The 24,270-nt window shown below is 38.5% G+C and overlaps 1 protein-coding gene across 1 annotated transcript; it reads left to right on the plus strand.

Annotated features, from left to right (window-relative positions):
* Nucleotides 1-247: 247 nt before the first annotated feature.
* Nucleotides 248-19,187, plus strand: PSKH2 (protein serine kinase H2). Its single transcript, XM_041769628.1, has 3 exons — nucleotides 248-426; nucleotides 4,903-5,569; nucleotides 18,882-19,187. Exons 1-3 carry the CDS (start codon nucleotides 248-250, stop codon nucleotides 19,185-19,187), a joined length of 1,152 nt encoding a protein of 383 aa, XP_041625562.1.
* Nucleotides 19,188-24,270: the final 5,083 nt, after the last annotated feature.

The raw sequence follows: 24,270 nt of genomic DNA on the forward strand, positions 1-24,270 counted from the left end.
CACTTTGCAGATGAGAAAACAGGCCCAGGCTTCGGCCTCCCCGCGGAGGTAAGGGGTCGCTGACCCCTCCAGGCGGCCTACTGGCAGCCAGACCTTTTGCAAGCTTGTTTTCAGAGGCCCGCGGTGGGGGTTCCTTCCAAGCGGGCCGGGGGTGGGGTGGGGCGGATGGAGGTGCCCCCGCCCCCCCACCCCGGGGCTCGGGGTTAAGCGCAGCCCCGCCCGCCCGGCCCTTCCCAGCGCCGCGGGCATGGGCTGCGGCGCCAGCACCAAGGTGACCCCGGGCGCGCCCGAGCGGGTCCCGGGCGGGCAGGAGCGCGAGGGCCGCGGCAGCTCCGGGGGCCCCGGGCCGGAGGCGGTGGCCGAGGCGGCCCGCAGGATGCAGGTGGCCCGTTTCCGCGCCCACTTCCACCCCCGCGTCCTGGCCAGGTAAGGTGCAGGGCCCCGGCGGCGGGGCCCGGGCGGGGAAGGCCAAGCCCGCGCCCCTCTGGACCCCCGAACCCTCCCCCGAGGGTTAAAACCCGATTTAAACCCCAGGCGGCCAGCTTTGGGATGCAAGGCCCCTGAGGCCCCTAAGTTCTTTCTCTAACCCCTTTGAGATGTAAAAGTCTTGCAGGAAGGTCTTTCCCGAGGACAGGAGCACCCTCCCCTTGAAATGCAATCAGGGGGCCGCTTCCTCCCTGTCTCTGCCCACCTTGGGCCAGCACCTGCCGGACCCGGCTCCCTCCTCAGGCCCTTCCTCTAGGACTCTTCTTCTACTGGCTCGCCCAGTGCTGAAAACTGGCCTCTGGTCTCAACGGTGCTGAAGCCAGCCCCCCTCCCCTGCTGCCATAGCTTGGACTCCAGTCCTGATAGTCTTGGGACAGAGTCTTCTTCATGGTTTTTAAAAAAGTGTTGGGGCAGATTCTATTTGACCCTCTGAGCAGGGAGGGCAGAGGAGTGGGAAGATTCCAGACTGAAAGTAGAGGAGGGACAGGAGCAAGGAAAGAGGGAGAATCTGGGACTTCAGAGCTGGGGAAGGAAGGAGAGGGCCCCCCAAGCCCTACGCGGCTGATGGGGGCCTTGCCACAGATACGCTGGGGCTGGGTCCAGACAGGCCTGTTTGTGAAGGATCTTCACCACATTCTGGAAGAGGAGACCGTAATTCATAGAATAGAAATAAGGCTTTGAGTCAGCCAGACTTGAGATCCACTCCTGTGTCTTTTATCATGTGTCTGGATGACCAGAGTGTTCCTTAGCCTCTCTCCTTCCTCAGTTTTGGTCTCAGTAAAGTGGGAATAATCATAATATCTACCCCATATGAATGTTGTGAGGATAATTAAAGTGATACATTCAAATTGTGCTGCTTAGTTCATGAGTCAAGTCTTTTTTTTTTTTTTTAAGATTTTATTTATTTATTCATGAGAGACACAGAAAGAGAGAGGCAGAGACACAGGCAGAGGGAGAAGCAGGCTCCATGCAGGGAGCCTGATGTGGTACTCAATCCTGGGACCGCAGGATCATGCCCTGAGTCAAAGGCAGATGCTCAACCGCTGAGTCACCCAGGTGTCTCAAATCAAGTCTTTACTGAGCTAAGGTGCACATAAGACCTAGCTGACCTCTATGCACGAAATGAGCAGGGATAATAGGTTGGTCTGAAAAAATAACTTCCGCAGAGTGTATCATGGCAGACATACAGAGGAAGAGAATCATGAAATCCTCTTCCACCCTGCAGGGCTTGGTGGGTGGCTCATCTGGCTTCTCAGAGACATTTCCAGCTCTTGAATTGTATGCTCACTTCCCCGCTGTGCTGTGAATAGAGTCTGTGCAGAGCCACTTCTTGGCCTACGGGGGAACTTCTAATACAAGGAGACCTTGTGGATTAGTCCAGTAGCTGCTAAGCATGGAAACAAAGTTGTCTGATCCAATTGTACCTAAATCAGAATGGACATGGGAGGAATCTTAACACTTCTGAATTGGTTAGATGGCATCTCTGGTCATCTGTAGCCAGAGAAATGAGGCTGCTGTGGTCTAGTCTTACCCACTCTCATAACCTCCATGTACAGGGTAGTCCCAGTTCTTTAGAGTGTGCAGGGGTCATAGACGGGGAAGGTCACAACATTGTAAGGGCTCTAGCAACTGACTCAAGGCTCTTGACCAGATGAAGAGTGAACCCCCAGATGATAAAGTGACTTGTTCAAGTCAGTGGCAGACTTGAGTCTCAAAGACTGTTGTCTTTCTTCTCCATTGTGACTCTATTTATAACTCTTGCAGAATAGAGATGATAGAATTTAAATCTGACTATATGCACTTTCTTCTTGGGCGTTCATCATAATTGCTTCTATCAAATAGGTTGTGATATTATTATTGTTTCCATGTTTCATTTTTTTATGCGTGTTCAAAAAATTCCCAGTCTGTAGCAGCTGAAGTTAGAGTCATGATTCAATTCTGAGGATGATGTAAAATTGCACCACCTACAAAATTAACTTTGAGGGTCGGGCGGTGGGTAGGAGCAGAAGAGTGGAAGGGGAAGGAATGGAATGGCCTTGTAAATGCCTTCTCCAATGCTTGATTTGATCCTTAATGTTTTCAAAATATAAGTGATAATTTGGAAATAATATGTATTTAGTGAGTGATTCTTTCATTCAACATTTATTGCTGTACCCTCTGGGCCAGGCGCTGCACAAGATATAGCCACTCAAGTCATAAAAATAGTCACCATCCATGGCCATCAAGCAAGGCTGCACTTACAGGAATTTGTTATGGGACATTTGTTGTTCAATCTGAAACCATTTATTTCCAGTACTCTACATCTTGGCTGTAAGCCTACGGTTTCCTTCAATGCCAAATGACTAGCATATTTTCAAGTATTTGGTATATGAGGGCCCCTTAGCAGCATTGAATAAAGCTCCTTTTATTTAAACAAAAGAGTGTAGTTCCTCAGAGATGGTAATGCAGCTGATAATGGATGATTAATTCCATGAACAAATGAATTTGCCTGCAGTTTTGAAGGCATAGTGAAAAATTAGTACTTGCAAAGTGCTTTCATCCACATTAGAGGTAAATGTAAATTTTGGTCGGTCTGCAAAGCAGTAGCATTTGAAATGCCTGTGATTATCTTCAAAATCAACCTGAGCGTGCACGTGAATAAAAAAGCAAAGTTGGAAAGAGAAGAGGCAACAGAATCTATTTAAGATGAGTAAATTGCTGTCTGTTTTGATAAAGTAATTGGCCAGAAAATTAAATGCATTGCATAGAACAAAGCTGTTTTCTGTAAGCCAGTGCAGCCAAATGCCATTTTTATTCAGGAAGCATAGAAATATAAGGAACAGAGAGGTAGGGGGGAAAATTACTGGAAGAATGAACTCAGCAAAAAAGAAGTAAGGCTATTTACCACACAGATTTATATTTGCATTTGAATCTCTGGTACTGAGTGTGCAGTTGAAAGCATTACCTGCACACTCCCCTCAGCACACTCCATTCCCTGGCCTCCTCTCCCAGGAGAAGTTTTAATAAAGGGGAAGAGCAGCAAATTATGATAAAAATAAGGCGACCTGGGTTCTCATCCTCACTCTAGAACTTAATCAATCTGCTAACCTGATCTTCAGATTCCTCATTTGTAAAATGAGGGGTTGGATTCTGTCATTCTCTAATATTCTTTCCAGCTGTAAAAATCATGATTCTAAGTGATGCACTTTCTCAACATCTCTCAGATAGGCAGTTAAACTTGATAAAATTCTTAAATTGACGTAGACGTTTACACAGATAGTTCAAGTGTAAGATCACCAGCCTTTGAAATACTAGCTGAGAGATAATGACTTTACACGTTAACGTGTATACCCTGGTAAAATTCTGTTTCTTGGGTAGAAAGTGTAAGTGTAGGGAATAAGCTGGGAGGAAATGGTGGCTCAAACACCACCCCTATCAGACGTGTTTATCAGTGATCATCTGTCAAGGTTGCTATCGTGGGCACAATAGGGCTTGTGCGCTCACAATCAAGTAACCTGAAGAAGACTCTTTGTGCCCTGTCTTTTGATATGATTTCCTACCTCTTATGAGAGGCTATAAACAGGACTAGGTTTCTTTTCTGTACTCTTTCCACCTGGGTTGGTTGTTGTTGTTGCAGAATAGTAAAAACAAGGGCTGGAGGGAGGAAAGAAAATGGTAGAAGGTTGTCCCAAAGTTCAAGGGAATTTTGGTGAAACACACTTGAAGGGGTTGGATTTAAATCCTATCCATTTCAACTACCATGTACATGGCCTTGGGAGATCACTTAACCTATGTTATTCTTCATTTCCTTATCTGAAAAAGGGGGATAGATGGTATTACATTAGCTGATAGGGACATTGTAAGAAGAGTTTTTTTTTTAAAGATTTTATTTATTTATTCATGAGAGACACACAGAGAGAGGCAGAGACACAGGTAGAGGGAGAAGCAGGCTCCATGCAGGGAACCCTATGTGGGACTTGATCCTGGGATTCCAGGATTACCCCCTGGGCTGAAGGCAGGCGCACTAAACCGCTGAGCAACCCAGGGATCCCAAGAATTTTTTTTAAAAAGTAAATTTTTAAAAAAAGTAATTAAAAAAATTTTTTTTACTAAGTAAATTTTTTTAAAAAGTAATTTTTTTTAAAAGTAAATTTTCTGGCATACAATAAATATCTAATCAAATGGTAGCTGCTGTTATTAAGATGGTTGTCTTAGTAGTTATCTTTCTGCCAACTGATTGCTTTAACATTGCTTACCTCCATTTCAAAGATGAATCTGGGGGGGCTTTCAAATATAATAAATATAATTAAGCAATAGCGAGCAAAAGAATCAGATAGGGAGATGTAAAGATGAAAAGATGATATAAAGCACCAACTCAGATAGTTTTTAAGAAACATCACTTCAGAGGATAACAGATTTGTCTTTTCTTCCCAATAGATACGACATCAAGGCTCTTATTGGGACAGGCAATTTCAGCAAGGTTGTCAGGGTGGAGCAGAAGACCACCAAGAAACCTTTTGCAATAAAAGTGGTGGAAACCAGAGTGAGGGAAGGCCGAGAAGCGTGTGATTCAGAGCTCACCATCCTGAGGCGGGTGAGCCACCAGTACATTGTTCAGCTCGTGGAGATCTTTGAGGCCCAGGATCGAGTTTACATGGTGATGGAGTTGGCTACTGGAGGAGAGCTCTTTGACCGACTCATGACTCAGGGATCCTTTACAGAGCACGATGCTGTCAGAATTCTCCAGATGGTTGCTGATGGTATCAGGTATCTGCATGCATTGCGAATAACCCACAGGGACCTAAAACCTGAAAATCTCTTATATTATCATCCGGGTGCCGAGTCAAAGATTTTAATCACAGATTTTGGTTTGGCACATTCTGGGAACAAAAGTGGAGACTGGACAATGAGGACACTCTGTGGGACCCCAGAGTATGTAGCCCCCGAGATTTTGCTAAGGAAACCTTATACCAGTGCAGTGGACATGTGGGCTCTTGGTGTAATCACGTATGTTTTACTTAGTGGAGTCCTGCCTTTTGATGATGAAAGCCATACAAGACTTTACAGGAAGATTCTGAAAGGCAAATATAATTATACGGGAGAGGTAAGAAATAATTTTATTCCTATTGAGTTAACCTAGTGTAGTTTCTCAACCTCAGCACTATTGACATTTATGGCTGGATGATTCTTTTTTTTTTTTTTAACTTTGAAAAAACCCAGGATTTATTAATTTATTACAAGTCCTGGAGGGTGTATGGCATGCCCAGAGCCATGCAGTAAGTTTGTGTGGGGCAGGAGAGATACCAGATGATTCTTTACAGGGAGGGGAGGGGATGGGATGGGAATGGGGCTGTCCTGGGCATTGCAGGATGTTTAATGGCATACTGGGTGGGTCTCCACGCCAGCCCCCATATGCTACTGGTAGATACTGGTATGTACTGGATATCTAGTAAATACACTAGATTCAACACCTTCCTCAAGTTGCGACAACAAAAATTGTCTCCAGACATTGTTAAATGTCCCCCATGGGGGCAAAATCACCCCTGGCTGAGAGCTCTTGGTCTCAAGGTAGCAAAGGCCTGGATTACTGAGTTGTCTGTGGTTAGCATATGACACTGATAATTAAGTAGACAAGTGAGTTTGCAGTTTTTCTTCTATCAGCTGAGTAGGCTGATGTGTACTCAGAAGCTCAGCATGACCCTTGGGTGTTTGGTGAGAGATTTTCTGCCTTGAATCTAGGTGATCCAAGCCCTTTTTGTAATGTAATGTCTCCTCGGTAGGAAATGTTTAATCTCGTAGCTTGTGTAAAATATTTATCCACTCTTTAAACTTGGAACTCCCGGTGTTTATGAATGTAGTTCACTTCTTGTTGTTTTGGGGTAGAGAAGGGAAGTTGTGAATGCTTGTGTGTAGGAAGCCTGACAAAAGGGGAAATTCATTTCATGTTCCGCAAGTGACCAAAGATAGTGTATGTTGAACTATGAAAGGGTTCTTTGTCTCATGAAGGAAATTTTTGACAGTTTGATGATATCTACTAAAGGTATAACGTCTATATATTTAACATCTTAAGCAAAATCAAAAGCTAAATAACTTTTAATTTAAATCTATATAAGTTAATTTAAACATTATATATTCTGTACTTTGACAAAGCTTTAATATCTTATTGTATATGTATGCATTTTAAAAAACTCCAAATTGGTGATTGAGAACTAAGACGTACGTAGGGAAGTGGGAAAGGATGGTGAGGATTCACAGATAATGCAGTACCATTTTATTAAAAGTTGGAAAGATGTCCAGCCTCCCTAATAACCAAAAAATACAAATGAAAACAAAGTCTTGTTTAAAAAATTTTTCAAATTGATAAAGATAAAAGAAAACCCCTTCAACTTTGTTTATTGCTGCTGAGTACTAAGAGATGAACCATCTCATTTACTGATGATTGAGGGCAGATTTTACAGATTTCTTATGATGCAATTTTAAAATATATATCTAGAACTTTTAAAAGTTTATATATTTTGATCTAGTAATCCCACTTGTTTGAATCTTTTTTTAAAAAAGATTTTATTTATTTTTTTGAGAGACAGAGAGAGCACAATTCTATTCTTAGAAATATAATTTGTGACTCTCCACTAAGCAGGGAACCCCTTTTTGGACTTAATCCTAGGACCCACTGAGATCATGACCTGAATTGATGGTAGCTGTCCATCCCATTGAGCCACCCAGGCACCCTTGTACTTCTAGAATCTAAGGAAATAATTCCAGATGCGACAAAGGTTTCAGTATAAAGATGCTCATCTGAGCTACAGTTACAGAAGTGGAACATTTTAAAAAACCCTAAAAGAACGTTTGAGTAAATTATGGAACATCCACATGATCAAGTATGATAGTCCCTAAATTATGCCTGCTTAAAAATTGTAGGGATGTTGGAAAATGTTCACAGTATGCTATCAAGTGTAAAAAAAAAAAAAAAGGCAGAACTATATAGAGAATGTCACAATCATGTGGAAAAATGTATGCATAGGATAAAGGCTTAAAAGAAATACAGTAAGATGCTAGCAGAACTTCTTTCCTGGTGTGGGGATTATAGATCATTTTGGTTTTTTTCTTTATAGTTCGAATATCTTTCTGTTTCTGTTGTTCATTTATTTACAAAGAATTCATATTTCTGTTTTGATTATAGCTCAGTGACTCTTCCGTCCTACGTGATGTGGGATGGAATTGCAGTCATGGGGCCTTGATTGAGATAATGTCCCTATGGTCCTTCAAATGTCTGATATCTTGGTGGGGGTGGCTGAAAATCTGGGGTCAACTAGGTCACCAGAACCGTCAGGCCTTATTCACCTTCCTCTCTCTTTGCTTCATAGGGCCTTCTCTCCCTGGGGGATTCTTCATAGCATCTTTCCGGTGGAGTAGTAGTAGTTTTACATGGTAGTTTAGGCCTTGCAGAAGGGAGTATTCCAAGAGGGAGACAATGGAAGTTGCCAGTGCTTTTCAAGGCTGTGTTTGGAAATGGCACAGCATTACCTCTGTCTCATTCTATTGTGAGTTCTGTGAGCCTTAGGCTAGCCCAGCTTCAATGTGGAAGGAGACCACACACAGTCTAAGTACCGGAGGTGTGCTTTATTGGGCCGTGTGTGGACTGGATATTGCTATTGCTTTTTTAATGTGCAAAAATAATGAGCAATATATTGTTTAAAAAGTCCTTTCATCAGGTTTAATTCTGAGGGTTTATTTTTTTTCATAAATTTATTTTTTATTGGTGTTCAATTTGCCAACATATAGAATAACACCCAGTGCTCATCCCCTCAAGTGCCCACCTCAGTGCCCATCACCCAGTCACCTCCTCCCACCTCCCCTTCCACCACCCTTAGTTTGTTTCCCAGAGTTAGGAGTCTCTCATGTTCTGTCTCCCTTTCTGTTATTTCCCACTCATTTTTTCTCCTTTCCCCTTTATTCCCTTTCACTATTTTTTATATTCCTCAAATGAATGAGACCATATAATGTTTGTCCTTCAATTCTGAGGGTTTCTAGGGTTGGATTCCCCAAAAGGCTGAGAAATCCCTGAGAAGAAGTTTCATGTTCAACTGACTTATTAAGAGTCAACTCCCAGGGAGACAGGTCAGGGAGTGGGGCAAGCAGGACTGGGAAGGTGAGGAGGACTAAGCCATAAAGGTCATCCTCATCTTGCAGGGAAGAATTCTTCAACATTCTTCCAACCCAGGTGAGCTGGATTTTCACACCTACCTCTCTCTGTTAGTCAGTGAGGGTGATGGTGGTGGGGAGCTGGTGGTATATTTTTACATTTTCTGAGGATCAAAGGCAAGTAGCTCCAGGAGCCACAGCACGGCCATTGAAAAAAAGCAAGGTTTTGGGTTTTAGAAGCAAAATACTCCAAAGGAAGGGTGTGTGTGTACATACAGAAAAGAGGGGCTCAGAACCCAGATGGAGCATTGACATTGTCTCCACAGTGGCACCCTCCACTTGTTGAGGAGATGCCTGTTTGTAGCCTCAGACAACATGCAACGCAGATTGCCAGATTGTGAAATACATTACTGGGTTTATATCCCATTGGCTTTCTTTCCTGTGTTTGTCAGGCACCTATGTCCATCATATTCACATTCTTTTACAAGACACAAACTAAGTGAATTAGTCAGCTCAAGCTGCTGTGAAATACCACAGACTGGATGACTTAAGCAACAGAAATTTATTTCTCACAAATCTAGGGGCTTAGAAGTCCAAGATCAAGTTTCCAACAAGGTAGGTTTCATGAAGAGGCCTCTTCCCTTGGCTTGTAGGCAGCTGGTATCTCATGGTGTGATCTCATGACCTCTGTGTGTAGAGAGAGAGAGGTGGGGTAGGGAGAGGCAGAGAGGGACAGAGAGAGGGAACTCTCTGGTATCTCTTAAAAGGGCACTAATCCTATCAGATCAGGATCCTACCCTTATGACCTCATTTAAAACCTTGATTACTTCTGTGGAGCCCTCTTCTTTAAATATAGTGATACAAGGATTAGAGCTTCAACATATGAATTTCAGAGGGACACAAATATTCAATCCACAAATATTCAATCCATAAAACAAGATAGTAGACATAGAAACATAGATTAGTAGACATAGAAAAGTATATCATCATGTTTTCTCTGTCATCATATTATTGTATTCCTACCATTTATCAGCAAGCAAAGTAATTTCTAAATGCACCAATTTTATTTAAATACTAGGGTGACCATTGATTCTGGAAGCATAGGTGTGGTAGACAGAATAATAGCCCCTCAAAGTCCATACACTAATACCCAGAGTCAGTAGATGTGCTACCCTCTGTGGCAAAAAAGAATTTGCAAATGAGACTAAGGATCTTGAGATGGAGAGATTATCCTGGATTATCTGGATGAACCCAAGGTGATCACAAGGATCCTTACAATAGGAAGGCTGGAGTGTCAAAGATAGAAAGAGGAGATGTGATGAAGGGAACATAGATTGGAGTGATGTGCTTTGGAGATGGAAGAAGAGGTCGCGCACCAAGGAATGTGTGCAGTCACTAGACACAGGAAAGGGAAGGAAAGAACTCTCCCCTGGAGCCTCTAGGAGGCAGCTCTGCTGATACCTTGATTTTAGCTTGTCAGACCCCTTCTGACCTGCAGAACTGTAAGATAATAAATGTGGGTTGCTTTTTAAAGTCCCTTTGTTTATAAATAAAATTCCAAGTATGACACATTGCGTGAATCACTTCTTTTCTCTAAAAGTCAGGTGGAAAAGTGCAATAAATAGGACAAAACTTCCTGAGATTTAAGTGCTATAGCTCCTATGATGAAGAAGAAGAATGTGTTTAATATATATATATAGCAAATATTTTGCTAGACACTTGGCAAATATATTATATGCATATCTATATCTGTGTATAAGCAAATATAATATATATATATATCCATGTATAAGCAAAAGATTAGCTATAATAATGTTTAATTCTTCTTGATTTTAGGTGAAATATATTCCTTCATGGAGTTTTGATGACCATTCCACTTGTTAGTTATTCTTTCTCTTTCCTGAATAGTGTATAGGGTTATAACAAATTTCTTTTGCTTTGACATTTATGCAATCTTTCTAAGACATTGTTGGGTCTTTGAAGGCTGGGCCTGTATCATATTTCCTCCTTAGATCCAATAAGATGTCATGAAGAGTTAAGCAGAGAGAATGCATTTAACACAAATAATTGCTTTTGAAAAATTATTAAGAGATTTTGGGAAGCCTGGGTGGCTTAGCGGTTGAGCATTTGCCTTTGGCTCAGGGTGTGATCCCCAGGGTCCTGGATCGAGTCCCACATCGGGCTCTCCGCAAGGAGTCTGCTTCTCCCTCTGCCTATGTCTCTGCCTCTCTCTCTGGGTCTCTCATGAATAAATAAATAAAATCTTTAAAAAATTATTGGGAGATGCTGATTTATAACTACATGAGTAAATATATCTCAACTATAACTGCATTGAACATAGAATTCAAATTTTAATTTATAGCAAGGTAGATTTTAGATAACCAGTATCTTCAATTGCTAAATTTATTAAATTCATTCTGGAATGTTAGGATGGTTTGGAAGGGTACATTTACTCCACTCACTGGGCTTTTCAGGGTAGAGGTAGGAGTTCCCCTTTTCAGTCATTTCTTGCAATGGCCAGGAGGCAACCAGGGTAGAAAGACTGAGCACCTGGTGAAGAAAAAAGAAATCCTGTCTCCTGTGTGAGGGAGGCCTTTACTTAGCTACTGGATCATCAGTACCATCACGATGGCTTTCAGCTTGGCAGCAGGGCTCATGCTGGAGATAGTAAGTAAAAGACTCATCCATAATTCTCCCAGAGACTGTCGGAAAGCCTCCTTGTGTGCTCTCCACCCTCCTTGTCAGGCCTTCCTCTGGCCAGGAGTTGTGGATAGCTCTGGGAATATTCACATCCACATGAAAATGCTCGGTGTCCCTGTGTCCTTGTTCTTTGGAACCAAGTGGTCTTGTCTGAGGGACCAAGTACTCTTTTTTTTTTTTTTTTTGAAGAGTTATTTATTTATGTGAATGAGAGAGAGTATGAACAGGGTGAGAGGCCAAAGGGGACAGAGAATCTCAAGCAGACTCCCTGCTGAGCAGGGAGCCCAGCTCAGGGCTCCATCTAACACCCCTGAGATCATGCTCTGAGCCAAAATCAAGAGTTGGATCCTTTAGCCACCCAGGTGCCTGAGAGACCAAGGATTTTTATGTATGTTTTCAAATGTAAGTGCTCTGCTACATGAAGGAGCAGAGGTGCAAAGTCCATGGAACAAGGGAAGACAGTCTTACTGCTTAGGAAATTTGAGTCAGATTTCCTGAAGGAGAGGACATTTGTGCTGTGTCTTGGAGGAAAGGGAGGAGTTTCTGCAAGGGAGATTGACACATTCCAAGTAGACAGAACGACATATGCAAAAACACGTAAAAGGGAATATGTAGTAAAAATGAACAGTTTTAGAGCATTTGGGCAGGTGAGTGTATATTTATGTGGGTATTTTGTAAAACAGTGTAGTGTCGTGGTTAAGGGCTGGAGCAATGCTGGCTGGATCCATTCTCAGCTCCGCCTTTTACTAACTGTGTGACTTTGGGTACATTTCTTAATTTCTCTGTATCTCGGTTTCTTTATTTGTAAAATAGTAATAATGACAGTGTTTACTCACAGCATTGTTGTGAAGATCAAACGAGCTTAAAAATGTCCAGTGCTTAGAATAGTTTCAGATATTAGTACATGGCACTATATATGTGTTAGCTATTTCTGTTACTATTACTATTAATGTGGGAAACAGTGGGACTACAAGTTTTAATTTTACTTAACTAAGTTACTAGTTATAAATACATATATATATATCTTTATATTTATATATAAATATACATATAGGCCAGTATATAGGCCTATATATAACCAGTATCTTCATATATATATGAAGGCCTATGTATAGGCCAAGTATACCTTTATCACCTTTTAAGTGGAAAGTGTGAAAAGTGAGGTGTTAACATTTTAATGCTAATGATAAATTAATTACACATTCTTGCCAAGGAGTTGGGAATTGTATTATTGTCTAATTATATTGCACTATATCACAGGAATCTTTTTTGATGTGAAAAAAAATTGATAATAAAATGAGTCTTGTAACCATATTAGCCAGCTGGCAAAGATAAACACTGGTATTAAAAACATTTTTAAGAAATCCCACATGGATATTAATAGAAAATGGTCCCCATGTACTTAGATTCACCTATGATTGCCCTACTGGTAGGAAAAAGTTTATTGATGCCTTGACTTAGAAGTAACATATCTGATGGATTTTGCTCACCAGCCATGACCCCAATTTTCTTTCTATATCCTCATCCCCATTAATTTCTCTTATTTTTTCTCTGCTGTATTTCTTTTCCATTGAGATTATTAAGTAGGAAAAAGGGAAAGGAGAACAAAAGATTTGGCTCTTTGATTCTCTTTTATCCTCTTTCCATGACTAGAATTTCAATAATGAAATGAACCACATTTCAGTTAGGCCATAATTCTTGTAATTTGGTTCCCATTCCTGTGGTTTAGTTCTTAAAAACTTATGCTCACAAAAATGTGGTGCTCAACTTTTTAAGTGAAATTTTTACTTTGAAAGTTGTTTTACAGAAAATACTTTTAATGGTTATAAGATCCTTCATTTCACATCTTGCACATACATCAAATGCACCTCATTTTCTTTTTATCACTTTCTTCATCTCTTCTCTGACTTAAATTGTACAAGTATATTTTCTTCCCTTAAACACAATCCAAGTGAGTGTTTCTTGGCATTGAAACCATGTGCATTTCATTTTGGCTGTGTAGATGTTACCCTTGGTATAACGGGTAGTTTATAAGAGTGTAAAGTAGTTATCTGTGTCCTTGATTATGTTGCACTTTTTGACCTTGATATCATCAACGGAATTCATGGAGTTGAAGAGAAAATAACTATTTGCATGACGTTTTTGCCAACCTACAAATATCAAAATTTAATGTTATGCTTGTGTTCTGGTTTATGAGATTTAAAATAGGAACTGGTTCTAATATATATTATATATGGGACAATAAATCAACTATTGATTTAGATTTCAAAGACTAATTCAGTTTCTCATCTTATGTTCTTCTACTATTTATTTATTTATATATATATATTTATTTATTTAAAAACTGAACACATCTCTTTTTAACCTTGAGTGTTTCAAAATGTGATAGGTACTCAAGCAAATTACACTGTACAATCCTCTAAATTCCACTGTTTTCCTTATAAGAAAAACTGGAAGCATCACTTCTCTCCTGTCAGGAACTCCTTAACTCACAAAAATATTCTTTTTGTGAGCCTGGTATAGGATTGATTCTTTTTCCATTTTTAATTAGATGTTACTTGTAATAACTTGCATATATCTCCTGACTTTTTCCAGGGTTTACAAATGCCACCATAGATAAAGCATTCTGACGCAATTAGCTCTGTCTTTGAACAGTTTTAACTTTGGCAAAGATAAAACAATTTAAAGTCTGCTTTTAGATTGGGGAGAAAACATTTAAAATTTTAAGTATTTATAATATAAAGATGATAGAATCTCCTGCTTTCTGACATGAGGAAGAGTGATTTTTTTTCTGGTCTACGACTAATAAAATCATGGAAAGTTAATTGGTACTTTTGGGCACATTTACATAAAATTTAATTGCAAAGCTTAAGTGAAATCCTACCAAGGTTGGTCACTGAAGTTTAAGGAAGGAAAATGCTAGTTAGAGAATTGTCATCAGTAGAAGTGTTTTTTTTTTTCCTTAAGGATTTGATTTATTTATTCTAGAGAAAGAGGGTGATCAGGAGAGGAGCAGAGGGAGAGGGAGAGGGTGATAATCTCCAGCAGACTATGTGCTGAGTGCAAAGCCTGACACAGGGCTTGATCCCAGGACCCTGAGATCATGACCTGAGCTGAAACCAAGAATTGGATGCTTAACTGACTGAACTACCCAGGTGCCCTCAGTAGAAGTTTTGAATAAATATTCTATAAAACAAATTTTAAAAAGGTATGTATGTATGTATGTATGTATGTATGTATTTATTTATTTATTTATTTTAGTGATCTTTATACCCAATGAGGGGCTCGAACTCACAATGCCAAGAGCAAAAGGCATATGATTTTCTGACAGAGCTAGCCAGGCACCACTAAGTGCTACTATTTTTAAGGAGATAAATTCTACTTTGAGTGCTCTTAGTCCAGGGATTTGAATGGTAGCTTATCCATCTACTTAAAAACAGATATTTGTAGTTTTCTGAAAACTATAATTAAATCCATCAATAATTATTACCCTGTATTTCATTAAGCTCTATATTTAGCAAATTTTAATGTTAATTACAATACTTAAATTATGAGATGTTGCATCTAGAATTTTAGGAGCTGTGTATGTGTGTGCAGGTGTGTGTGTGTGTGTGTGTTAGTATCTAGCTTCTTAATAATGACTTACTACTGATTCTTTACAATCATTTCTGCAATCGAACTACATTAGGAGGAATTATTCATCAAGAAATTAGAATGCAAAAAACTAACATCATTCCTTACTTCTCTGCTTAAAGGTGAAAGAATGAAGACCAATAGAACATAAAATACCATTCCTCTAAGTTCCCTTTATTCTTGCAAAGTGAATAGATAGTGCAACTGCTAGTATTAAATTTCAGTTTGTACCTTCTTTTTGTTATTTTTGTTTTATACAGTTTAATCAATTTCTATTGGAGAGAATAGACAAATAGGCAAAGAACCAGATGAGGAAAGGAAGAAAGAGCAAAGGGAATAAAGAAGGACTGAATTGTTCATAAATATTACAGTTTGCTTGTCACTAAATTAACTGAATGACCTCAGAATAAAAGAAAGTGCTACCTTCCTTCCTTTCTTTCTTCTTTCTTTCTTTCTTTCTTTCTTTCTTTCTTTTCTTCTTTCTCTTTCTTTCTTTCTTTTTTTTTTTTTTGTAATTTCAAGTTTTGATTTAAATTCCAGTTAGTTAAAATATAGTATAATATTAGTTTCAGGAATAGAATTAGTGATTCATCATTTACATATTACACTCAGTGCTCATCCTGTCAAGTGCCCTCCTTAATTCCCATCACTTATTTAACCCATTCCCCACCCCCCCATAATCCTCAGTTGCTTCTCTATAGTTAAGAGTCTCTTATTATTTGTCCCTTCCCCCCCTGACATTCATCTGTTTTGTTTCTTAAATTCCACATATGAGTGGAATCATATGGTAATTGTGGTTCTATAACTGACTTATTTCATTTAGCACAATACACTCTGGCTCCATCCATGTTGTTGCAAATGGCAAGATACATTATTTTCGATGACTGAGTAATATTCTTTGTCCATTCATCAGTCAATGGACACTTTGCTTCTTGCCATAATTTGGCTATTGTTGATAATGCTGCTATAAACATTGGGATGCATATATCCCTTTGGATCAGTAATTTTGTATCCTTTGGGCAAATACCTAGTAGTGAGCCTGCCAGGTTGTAGGGTAGTTCTGTTTTGAACTTTCTGGGGAGCCCCAATACTGTTTCCTAGAGTGGCCATACCAGTTTGTGTTCCCCCCAACAGTGTAAGAGGGTTCACATCCTCACCAATATCTGTTGTTTCCTGTGTTGTTCATTTTAGCCATTCTCACAGATATCTCATTGTAGTTTTGATTTGTATTCTCCTGATTATGAGTGATGTTGAGCATCTTTTCATGTGTCTGTTAGCCATCTGGATGTCTTGCTACCTTTCTTTCCACTTGGTTCATTACCTCTTAATGCAGAACTTGTTTTTGAGGACACACATTTATCATGATAACAGTAAGTAGAATCAGTATGAGAAGTTTTGGATAGTTTTCTTCTTCCAGTTCTCTGAATATAGTAGGTGGATGTGTCCACAAAAGAACTGAAGAAAGAACTATATTATGGTTTAATAGTAACAAGAACAAGAGGAACAAAGACTTACATGATATTTTATATTTTGAAAACCATTTTTCACATACTTGATCTAATTTGGTTGTAATAGCAATCTTGTGAGAGAGATATGGTCTCCATTTTTTTCTTTTTTTTTTCTTTTTCTTTCTTTCTTTTTTTTTTTTTTTTTTTTGATGAGGAGGCTGAGACCCTATGTTAGAGCTGTATAGGGCTGGACAGCCTGTGTAGTCCAGATCCACTTGCCTCATCCCAGACTTTTTCCGCCTTAAGATGGGTCGACAGGCTGACTAATGGTTGATAGGCTGATTGATGGCAATGTCTCTTTGAGATTCCTGAGCAAAGCAAAACAGAGGAATTTTCTAGGCAAAAAGTGGAAATGGCAAGGTGGATGTCCAGGCTGGTAAAGGGACTGAATGATGTCATCAAGTGAGAGTCCAAGATAGGAATTTAATTCAATGTTTGGTCTCCAAATCATTTTTTTAAAAAGTAATCTCTATGCTCAGTGTGGGGCTCAACTTCACAACCCCAAGATCAAGAGTCACATACTCTACTGACTGAGCCAGCCAGGCGCCCCTCTAAATCATTTCTCGTCATACAGCACTATTAGTCAAAAAATTATGATGTGAACATGCACACTCAATTCTCAATTTTTATTCATTTATAAAATAGATATGTATGTTAATTTATTTTATACTTTATACAACATAGACAAAAATAAATTTTAGATCAAGAAGCTAAAAATAGATAGTTCTGACATTTTTTTTATACCTGTCATTTTCTACTGTGTAATATGTAATTGACTCTCAGGTGCTCTCTAGCTGTTCTTTATGGCTCAGGAATCCTGTAATTTATAACTCATCTTTGAAAAATGCACTTTGGCTAAAGAACTTTTCAATGTTGCCTTATTTTCTGCAACTGCATTTTAAGTATATATTCATTTGGGGTCATCATAATGAGCTCTTCATAAATCTCACTACACATATTCTATATTTTCCAGAAATATTCAGTTGCTTGTCTTATAATGTTCCATTGGGGACATCTAATTTAACCTTGAGCCTAGATAAATGTGTCTGGATCCAGAGCCAAATAGATGTCTAGCCAAAGCAGAGGATATGCCATTGTGAGTGTCAGCCACTGACGTACTTTGTCTAGACATGTAGTGTTTACATTTTATTTTCCCTGTGTTTGAGTATTTGGCAAATGTGTCCATTTATTTCATGCCTTTTATTTTGGAGATAAATATTTCTCATATCTCATTTACCTAAATAAGCTGAAGGGAAAAAAAAAAGGAGCAATTGCTTTACTGGTTTCTTTTGATTCAAATTCCAGGCCAATAGAGTGTTAAGAGATCGAGAGTGTGACATCTGAATTGAGTCTGATTTTTTCTTACATGAGGGCAAAGACAATAGGTTGTAAGGATTTCCTTATCCTTCTTGGGAGATGCAATTTTTAAAAAACTCCTGTCAACCAGAAGTTATTGTTCGAGATACAGTGACTATACTGGCAATTTTCCCAATGTTTCTCCTTGGTAGATGACAACGGATACAAAACTACAGTTTCTTTTTTCCCCCTAGGTCTATGGTATGTATTGATAGATAATGCAGAAAACAAGTGTAAAACAATAGCTCTCTTGTCTCCATCCTCACAAAAGTCACTATGAATTGCTGCTATTGTAAAGTGTGTGCAAACTCTGTAAATATTGCCAGAATGAATCCCTGAAACATCAAGTAGTTGGTTGTACACATGGCACCCTGCAGCCTCTCTACCACATGACCAATCCCAATTGTATTGTATTGTAGCTAACTGATTGGGAGTAATGAGGGCTCTGAGTGTGTGTTGAGAAAATGCACTGCAGGAAGGTTCTTCACTCAAGTGCCCCTTATGTTTTACCCTTTTTCTCTGGTGGCCGTGGAGATGGAGGCGTCCTAAGTCTGGAATAAGTTTTTAAAGGGAGAGAAAAAGTTGACGATTTCTCTATCCATTCCACTTCCCAGTCTAGCTCGTTCTCAGAGTCCTGGGAACTCTCTGAGATGACCAGAGAGGTAAATACAAACCCGATTCTGCTGTACTGTCTGGACCACAGCTACTTTGCCTTGTCCAGCCCACGTCAATGTGATGTGGGAACTCACACTGCTAATTGAAGCATGCTGGACAGATTTCTGGAAAGGAATTCTCATTCTCATTCGGGAACAGAGAGTTTGGAAGACAATTTGTGTTTGTTTTTTCCTTTTGCCAAATAGAGTGTTGTTGTTGTTTTTTTTTTTTTTGGCTCTCAAAAGTGGATTTTCCGATTCCCTGTATATTTAATGATACAGTATTTAACTTACTTTTTAAAAAAGTCTTTTGGATTTGATATGCATTGATCTATGTAATTAAGAAGATGATTCTCTATGTGTGTTTGTGCATTTTTACTTTATATATTTATTTTATTCTATTTTATTTATTTTTCCTTCCTAGCCTTGGCCAAATATTTCCCACTTGGCGAAGGACTTTATAGACAAACTACTTATTTTGGAGGCTAGTCATCGCATGTCAGCCGGGCAGGCCCTGGATCATCCCTGGGTGATCACCAGGGCTGCAGGGTCTTCCATGAAGAATCTTCAGAGGGTCATATCCAGGAACCTCATGCGGAGGGCATCTCCCCACTCTCAGAGTCCTGGATCTGCACAGTCTTCTAAGTCACGTTCTTATCACAAATCAAAGCATATGTGGAACATGAGAAACTTAAGAGTAGAAGAATCACAACTGTCTGCACTTTTGTGAGCAGATAACCTCCAAAACCACTTTAACCAATTTTAAGGCAAATCTGTTAACTTTATTAATAGCATTAGGTCAACAGGGACCATTTCATCATGATTAAAGCACCTAAAACTGTTCCATAGACATGGGAACATGGGGTTTTTGTTGGATAATGTTGACCTTCACTTTAACCATGTTTTGGTCTGTATTGCTTCCTATGTCTATATTTATTCCCCAAAATACACTTCTGTAAAAGATAATTAATATAATGAATACTAAATCTGTTTATACGATTAGAAATAGTTGAAGAAAAACTCTTAGGAATTGATGGATTAAATAAAATATGAGATAATAGGGATATGAATGTGAAGAAATGATAAATCAGAGACCTAGCAGGCATAGTTAGAAATGGGGAATAAGTGTATTTATAATGACATTATTGATTTATACTTAAAACTACTGTATTGTGTTAATAACCACTATGTAAAAATTACAAATTTGTTACACTCATATTTAGTCTGCCAATATTAATGGAAATTGTTAATTATGGGGCATATAAAGAAACTTAGTTGGCAACAAAACCAAAAATGAAACAGTGGAACCATCTGAAACTAAAAATCTTCTGCATAGCAAAGGAAACAATTAACAAAATGAAAAGGCAACCTATGGAATGGGAGAAAATATTTGCAAACCACATATCTGATAAGAGGTTATCTCCAAAGTATGTCAAAACCCCCTAAGACTCATTAGTAAAAACAAAACAAAACAAAACAAAAAACAAACAGCCTGATTTGAAAAAATAGCCTAAAAATTTGAATAGACATTTCTCCAAAGAAGAGATCAAATGGCTAATGATATCTCTTTGCACCTGTCAGGGTGGCTATTATAAAAAAAAATAAATATAAATAAATAAATAAATAAATAAATAAATAAATAAATAAATAATAAATGACAGCAATTGTTGGTGAGAATGCGGTTGAAAGGGAACCCTTGTACACTCTGAGTAGGAGCACAAAATGGTGCAGCCACTGTGGAAAACAATATACAGGATACTCAAAAAACTAAAAATAGAAATACCACATAATCTAGCAATCCCATTCCTGGATATTTGTCCAAAATAATTGAAATCATGATCTGGAAGAGATATCAGCAAGGCTGTGTTCACTGTTGCACTATTCACAAAAACCAACGTGTGGAAATATGCTAAATGTCTGTCAACAGATGAATAAAGACAGTGTGGCACCTACATGTGATGGGATACTGTTCAACCTTAAAAAATAAGGAAACTCTGCCGTATGTGACAACCATGAATGAACTGGAGGATATTATACTAATATATCCGCCAGTCATGGAAAGATGAGCACTACATGATTCCCCCCGTGTGAGGTGTCTAAAATAGTCAAACTCAGAATCAAAGGGTGGCTTGGTGATTGCCAGGGGCTGAAGAGAGAGGAAATAGGGAATTACTAATTAATGAGTACAAAGTTTTGGTTAAACAAGATGAATGAATAAGCTCTAAAGCTTTGCCATATGACCTAGTACTCAGAGTCCATGAAAATGTATTATACACTTAAAATTTTGTTAAGAAGGTAGGTTTCATCTTACCACAATATAAATTTTTTTAAATTTTTAAAAATTTTTTTTCACAATATAAATTTTTTAAAAAAGAATCTGAAAATACATTTTCTATTCCTAAGACACTCATAGTTTAATTGGGGCATGACTCACTGGAAATGGGAATTTTTTGGAGTCAGACAATAGTGATTTTTTTTTCTAGTGTTAGCCTTTATCACCCACTATGGTTCACAAAACAGTATGTGATCCTCTTGCTTCATTCTTCTCCTGTCAACTCTTTCTGGTTATCACAGGTTTCTTCTAGAATCATCTCATCAAATATCTTGATGACTCTAAATACCTACCCTGGAATACTTATAAATGGCATATTAAGAGAAGTAAGCTCTAAAACTCAGTTCTCCAGGCAAGGCACATATGGTCTGATCCTTAGTACAGTAAATTTTTGTAAAGTGGTACATAGACTGAAATATTACTAATAAATATATCTGTGGGACACTTGGATGAATGGATATAGTACATAATGGTTCGTCAGTTGGTATCACTTAATTTGTTTAATGACAAACAATAATAAAATGCTAGGGTAGGGCATCCCGGGTGGCTCAGCGGTTTAGCGCTGCCTTCAGCCCAGGGTGTGATCCTGGAGACCCAGGATCGAGTCCCACATCGGGCTCCCTGCATGGAGCCTGCTTCTTCCTCTGCCTGTGTCTCTGCCTTTCTCTCTCTCTCTGTCTCTCATGAATAAATAAATAAAATCTTTAAAAAAATAAAAAAATAAAATAAATGCCAGAGTAGACATTTCCTATAACTATAAAATCAGTCTCAATTTTCTACTTTAGGTTGCATAAATGGAATAATTTTGTGTGATATATAAATATGAATGTGAATGTATAATTAGTGACAGCAATATTTTCACTATAAATTATAATGCTGCACCACATACAACAAACAGTGGGTTATTTACTAAGAACTTAGAGTCATAAAAAAAAACAGGAAAATGGGCAAATGTTTCGACAAGTAGTTTATAAAAATACAAAAGTCCAATGAGTAGGTGAAAAATGCTCAATTTCACTCCTAATTAAAAAGAAGAAAGTTCAAACAACAAAGAGATAATAATTTTTCATCTATCAGATTAATGCAGTTCAAAACGTGGATAATACATTTGGTGAAAGGTTACAGGAGAGCAGATAGTGTCATGCTCCACTGAGAGATCAGAACGCAATCTGGTTCTACCCCATAGGGGAACAGTTTGGCAATATCTATTCAAATTAAAAATGCATCGACCCTTTGGCCTAATAGTAGGCATTTCTAGAAATTTGTCTTACCCATATTCTTGCCAAAGGGTGTCAAGACATGCGTACAAAAGCATAGAAAACACTGCTATTTATATAAACAAGAATCACAAATAAATATCCACCAATCGGGGAACTCAAATAAAGCATGTCACATTTAAGCAAAGGACTAAAAATGCCATGGTGGATCTGTATCTTTTGTTATATGACATACTATTGTGTTAAATGAAAAAGCAAGGTGCAGGGGGTATTGTAGTATGACCTTATTTGTATGGAATATATATTCAGAAGCTTGAAGATTCGTAAGAATTTGATAGAGATAGTGATTATCTCAGGGGAAAAAAAAGAATAGGAAGTCAGTGATGGAAGAGAAAAATTCATTTTTCATTTTATACCTCTTTCTACCTTAAAAGTTTTAAAACGGATGCATTGTCTTTATAGTAAAAGAAAATCCGGTTAAAAAATGCAAGTGGCAGGAGGGAAAAAATAACAAAAGGGAGAAGCCTGAGTAGGTAGCCCTAGAGGAATTGGGGATGGACTAACCGGATGTGAAAATTGGTTCTTTATATAATTGGATAGTTTGTCTATTTTCCACTTGAACCTTTCAGAATAAAAATACAAGCAACAAAAAATCTAATGTGAGTGCTTTCAGATTTTTTTAAAGAGCTAGAAAATAGCTTTAACATGTAGCCAGGTTATTCTCCCCTAACGTTGGTTGAACACTCACTCTGTGCCGAGTGCTATGCCCAATACCCTTAACATATATTATTTCGTTTAGTCCTCACAACAACCCTATATGAAGTATTATCCTTAATTTGATTTTCCAGGTGAGGAAGCCTAGGCTCAGAGATGCGCGGTAACTGTTGCATGGTCGCACAGCAGGTGAATTAGCAGATCTGGAGTTAAAAACTCAGAACTCCTCCTTCCATCTCTATGTTGGATCAATACCAGAAGGTCAGAATGCAAAAGGCAGGCCCTTTTGTCCAAGTCCACGCAAAGAGATAGTAAGATTCAATATTGCCTGAAGTTATGATGTAAATATTTGTCATTTCTAGGAGTAATTTACTTTTGTGTTCTTTGCTTATGCCAATTACCCTGAGGTGCCTTTCTATCAAAAGCCAGGCTTAAAGAGCCCGCCTGCAGGTATCCTTTGGGCCAAAGTCAGGAAGGACTAGTTATTGCAGCCAACAGAGGTTACTGATTGCGGGGTGCAGAGCGAGGTTGTGGGGGAGATAGGGCCGACCTGGGAAGATGGGTCGAGTCTCAGAGATGAGCACAGGCAGGAGGTTATCCAGGGAGGTTATCCCTGTCTGGGGCAGCAGGGACCAGAGAAGAAGGGTCAAGAATGTGGTACCTGAATTGGGTGTCTGTTGATGGGATGGGGGCCCCCCAAATGTGAGGTGACGATCGGTGGAAGCTGGTGGCACCGGAGGTGAAAGAATTCACTGGAGGCAGAACAAAGGAGATGAAAATTTATGGAAGCCACCAGAAGGTGGGCAGGTGGTCTGCCTCCAGGCAGTGGCTGGGGGATGTTTTTATTTATATTTATATTTATATTTATATTTATATTTATATTTATATTTATATTTATATTTATATTTATATATTTATTTAGTTGTATCATTTTTTTATTAGTGCTTCAGTTTAAAAATTAAGATTTTTAAGGACAGTGACTAAAGATTTAAATCATCAACCTATACCTGGAATTTGATTTCTGTGGACTATTTTATGGTTAAAATCCTCCAATTATTTTTTTAACTTAAAATTGACATGATGTCATAGCATATTTCTAATATAACATCTATTAACAATGAAACCAATTACAAGAGCTTTTAGTTCAATAAATCTTTACATTTCAACTTAAATGTTTATTCATTTTGTTTATTGAATGAATAATATATTGTTAGGGCTTACATAGGAGATGTTGCAATTTTTATTGATTTATTTCTTATTGCATATGGTTCTGTCTTTGACACATCTGTTTACTAATTACTTATTGTTCTTCTAAACACTGACATCAGTGAGGTTTCTGTTTCACTTGACAGTTTTCAAAATTTTTCACTAGGCCAGTCAGTCGATTGATTGATTGATGTATGCATCATCCATCCCTTAATCCATTCATCCATTCATTTTTTCCTATTTATCCCTAGTTTGTGTTTCTTAAGAAGGAGAAAATTTTCCTATAAAATCACAGTGCAATTAAGAAAAAAATTAGGAAATTTAACTGTGATGGAATACTACCA

The sequence above is a fragment of the Vulpes lagopus genome, chromosome 9, assembly GCF_018345385.1.
Source record: "Vulpes lagopus strain Blue_001 chromosome 9, ASM1834538v1, whole genome shotgun sequence".
NCBI lineage: Eukaryota > Metazoa > Chordata > Mammalia > Carnivora > Canidae > Vulpes > Vulpes lagopus.

Bases quoted from the DNA above. Each gene is read 5' to 3' on its own strand.
- PSKH2 (XM_041769628.1), top strand. From the start codon at position 248: ATGGGCTGCGGCGCCAGCACCAAGGTGACCCCGGGCGCGCCCGAGCGG. The intron at 427-4,902 runs GTAAGGTGCAGG...TCTTCCCAATAG, and splicing joins CACCCCCGCGTCCTGGCCAG to ATACGACATCAAGGCTCTTA. The intron at 5,570-18,881 runs GTAAGAAATAAT...TTTCCTTCCTAG, and splicing joins AATATAATTATACGGGAGAG to CCTTGGCCAAATATTTCCCA.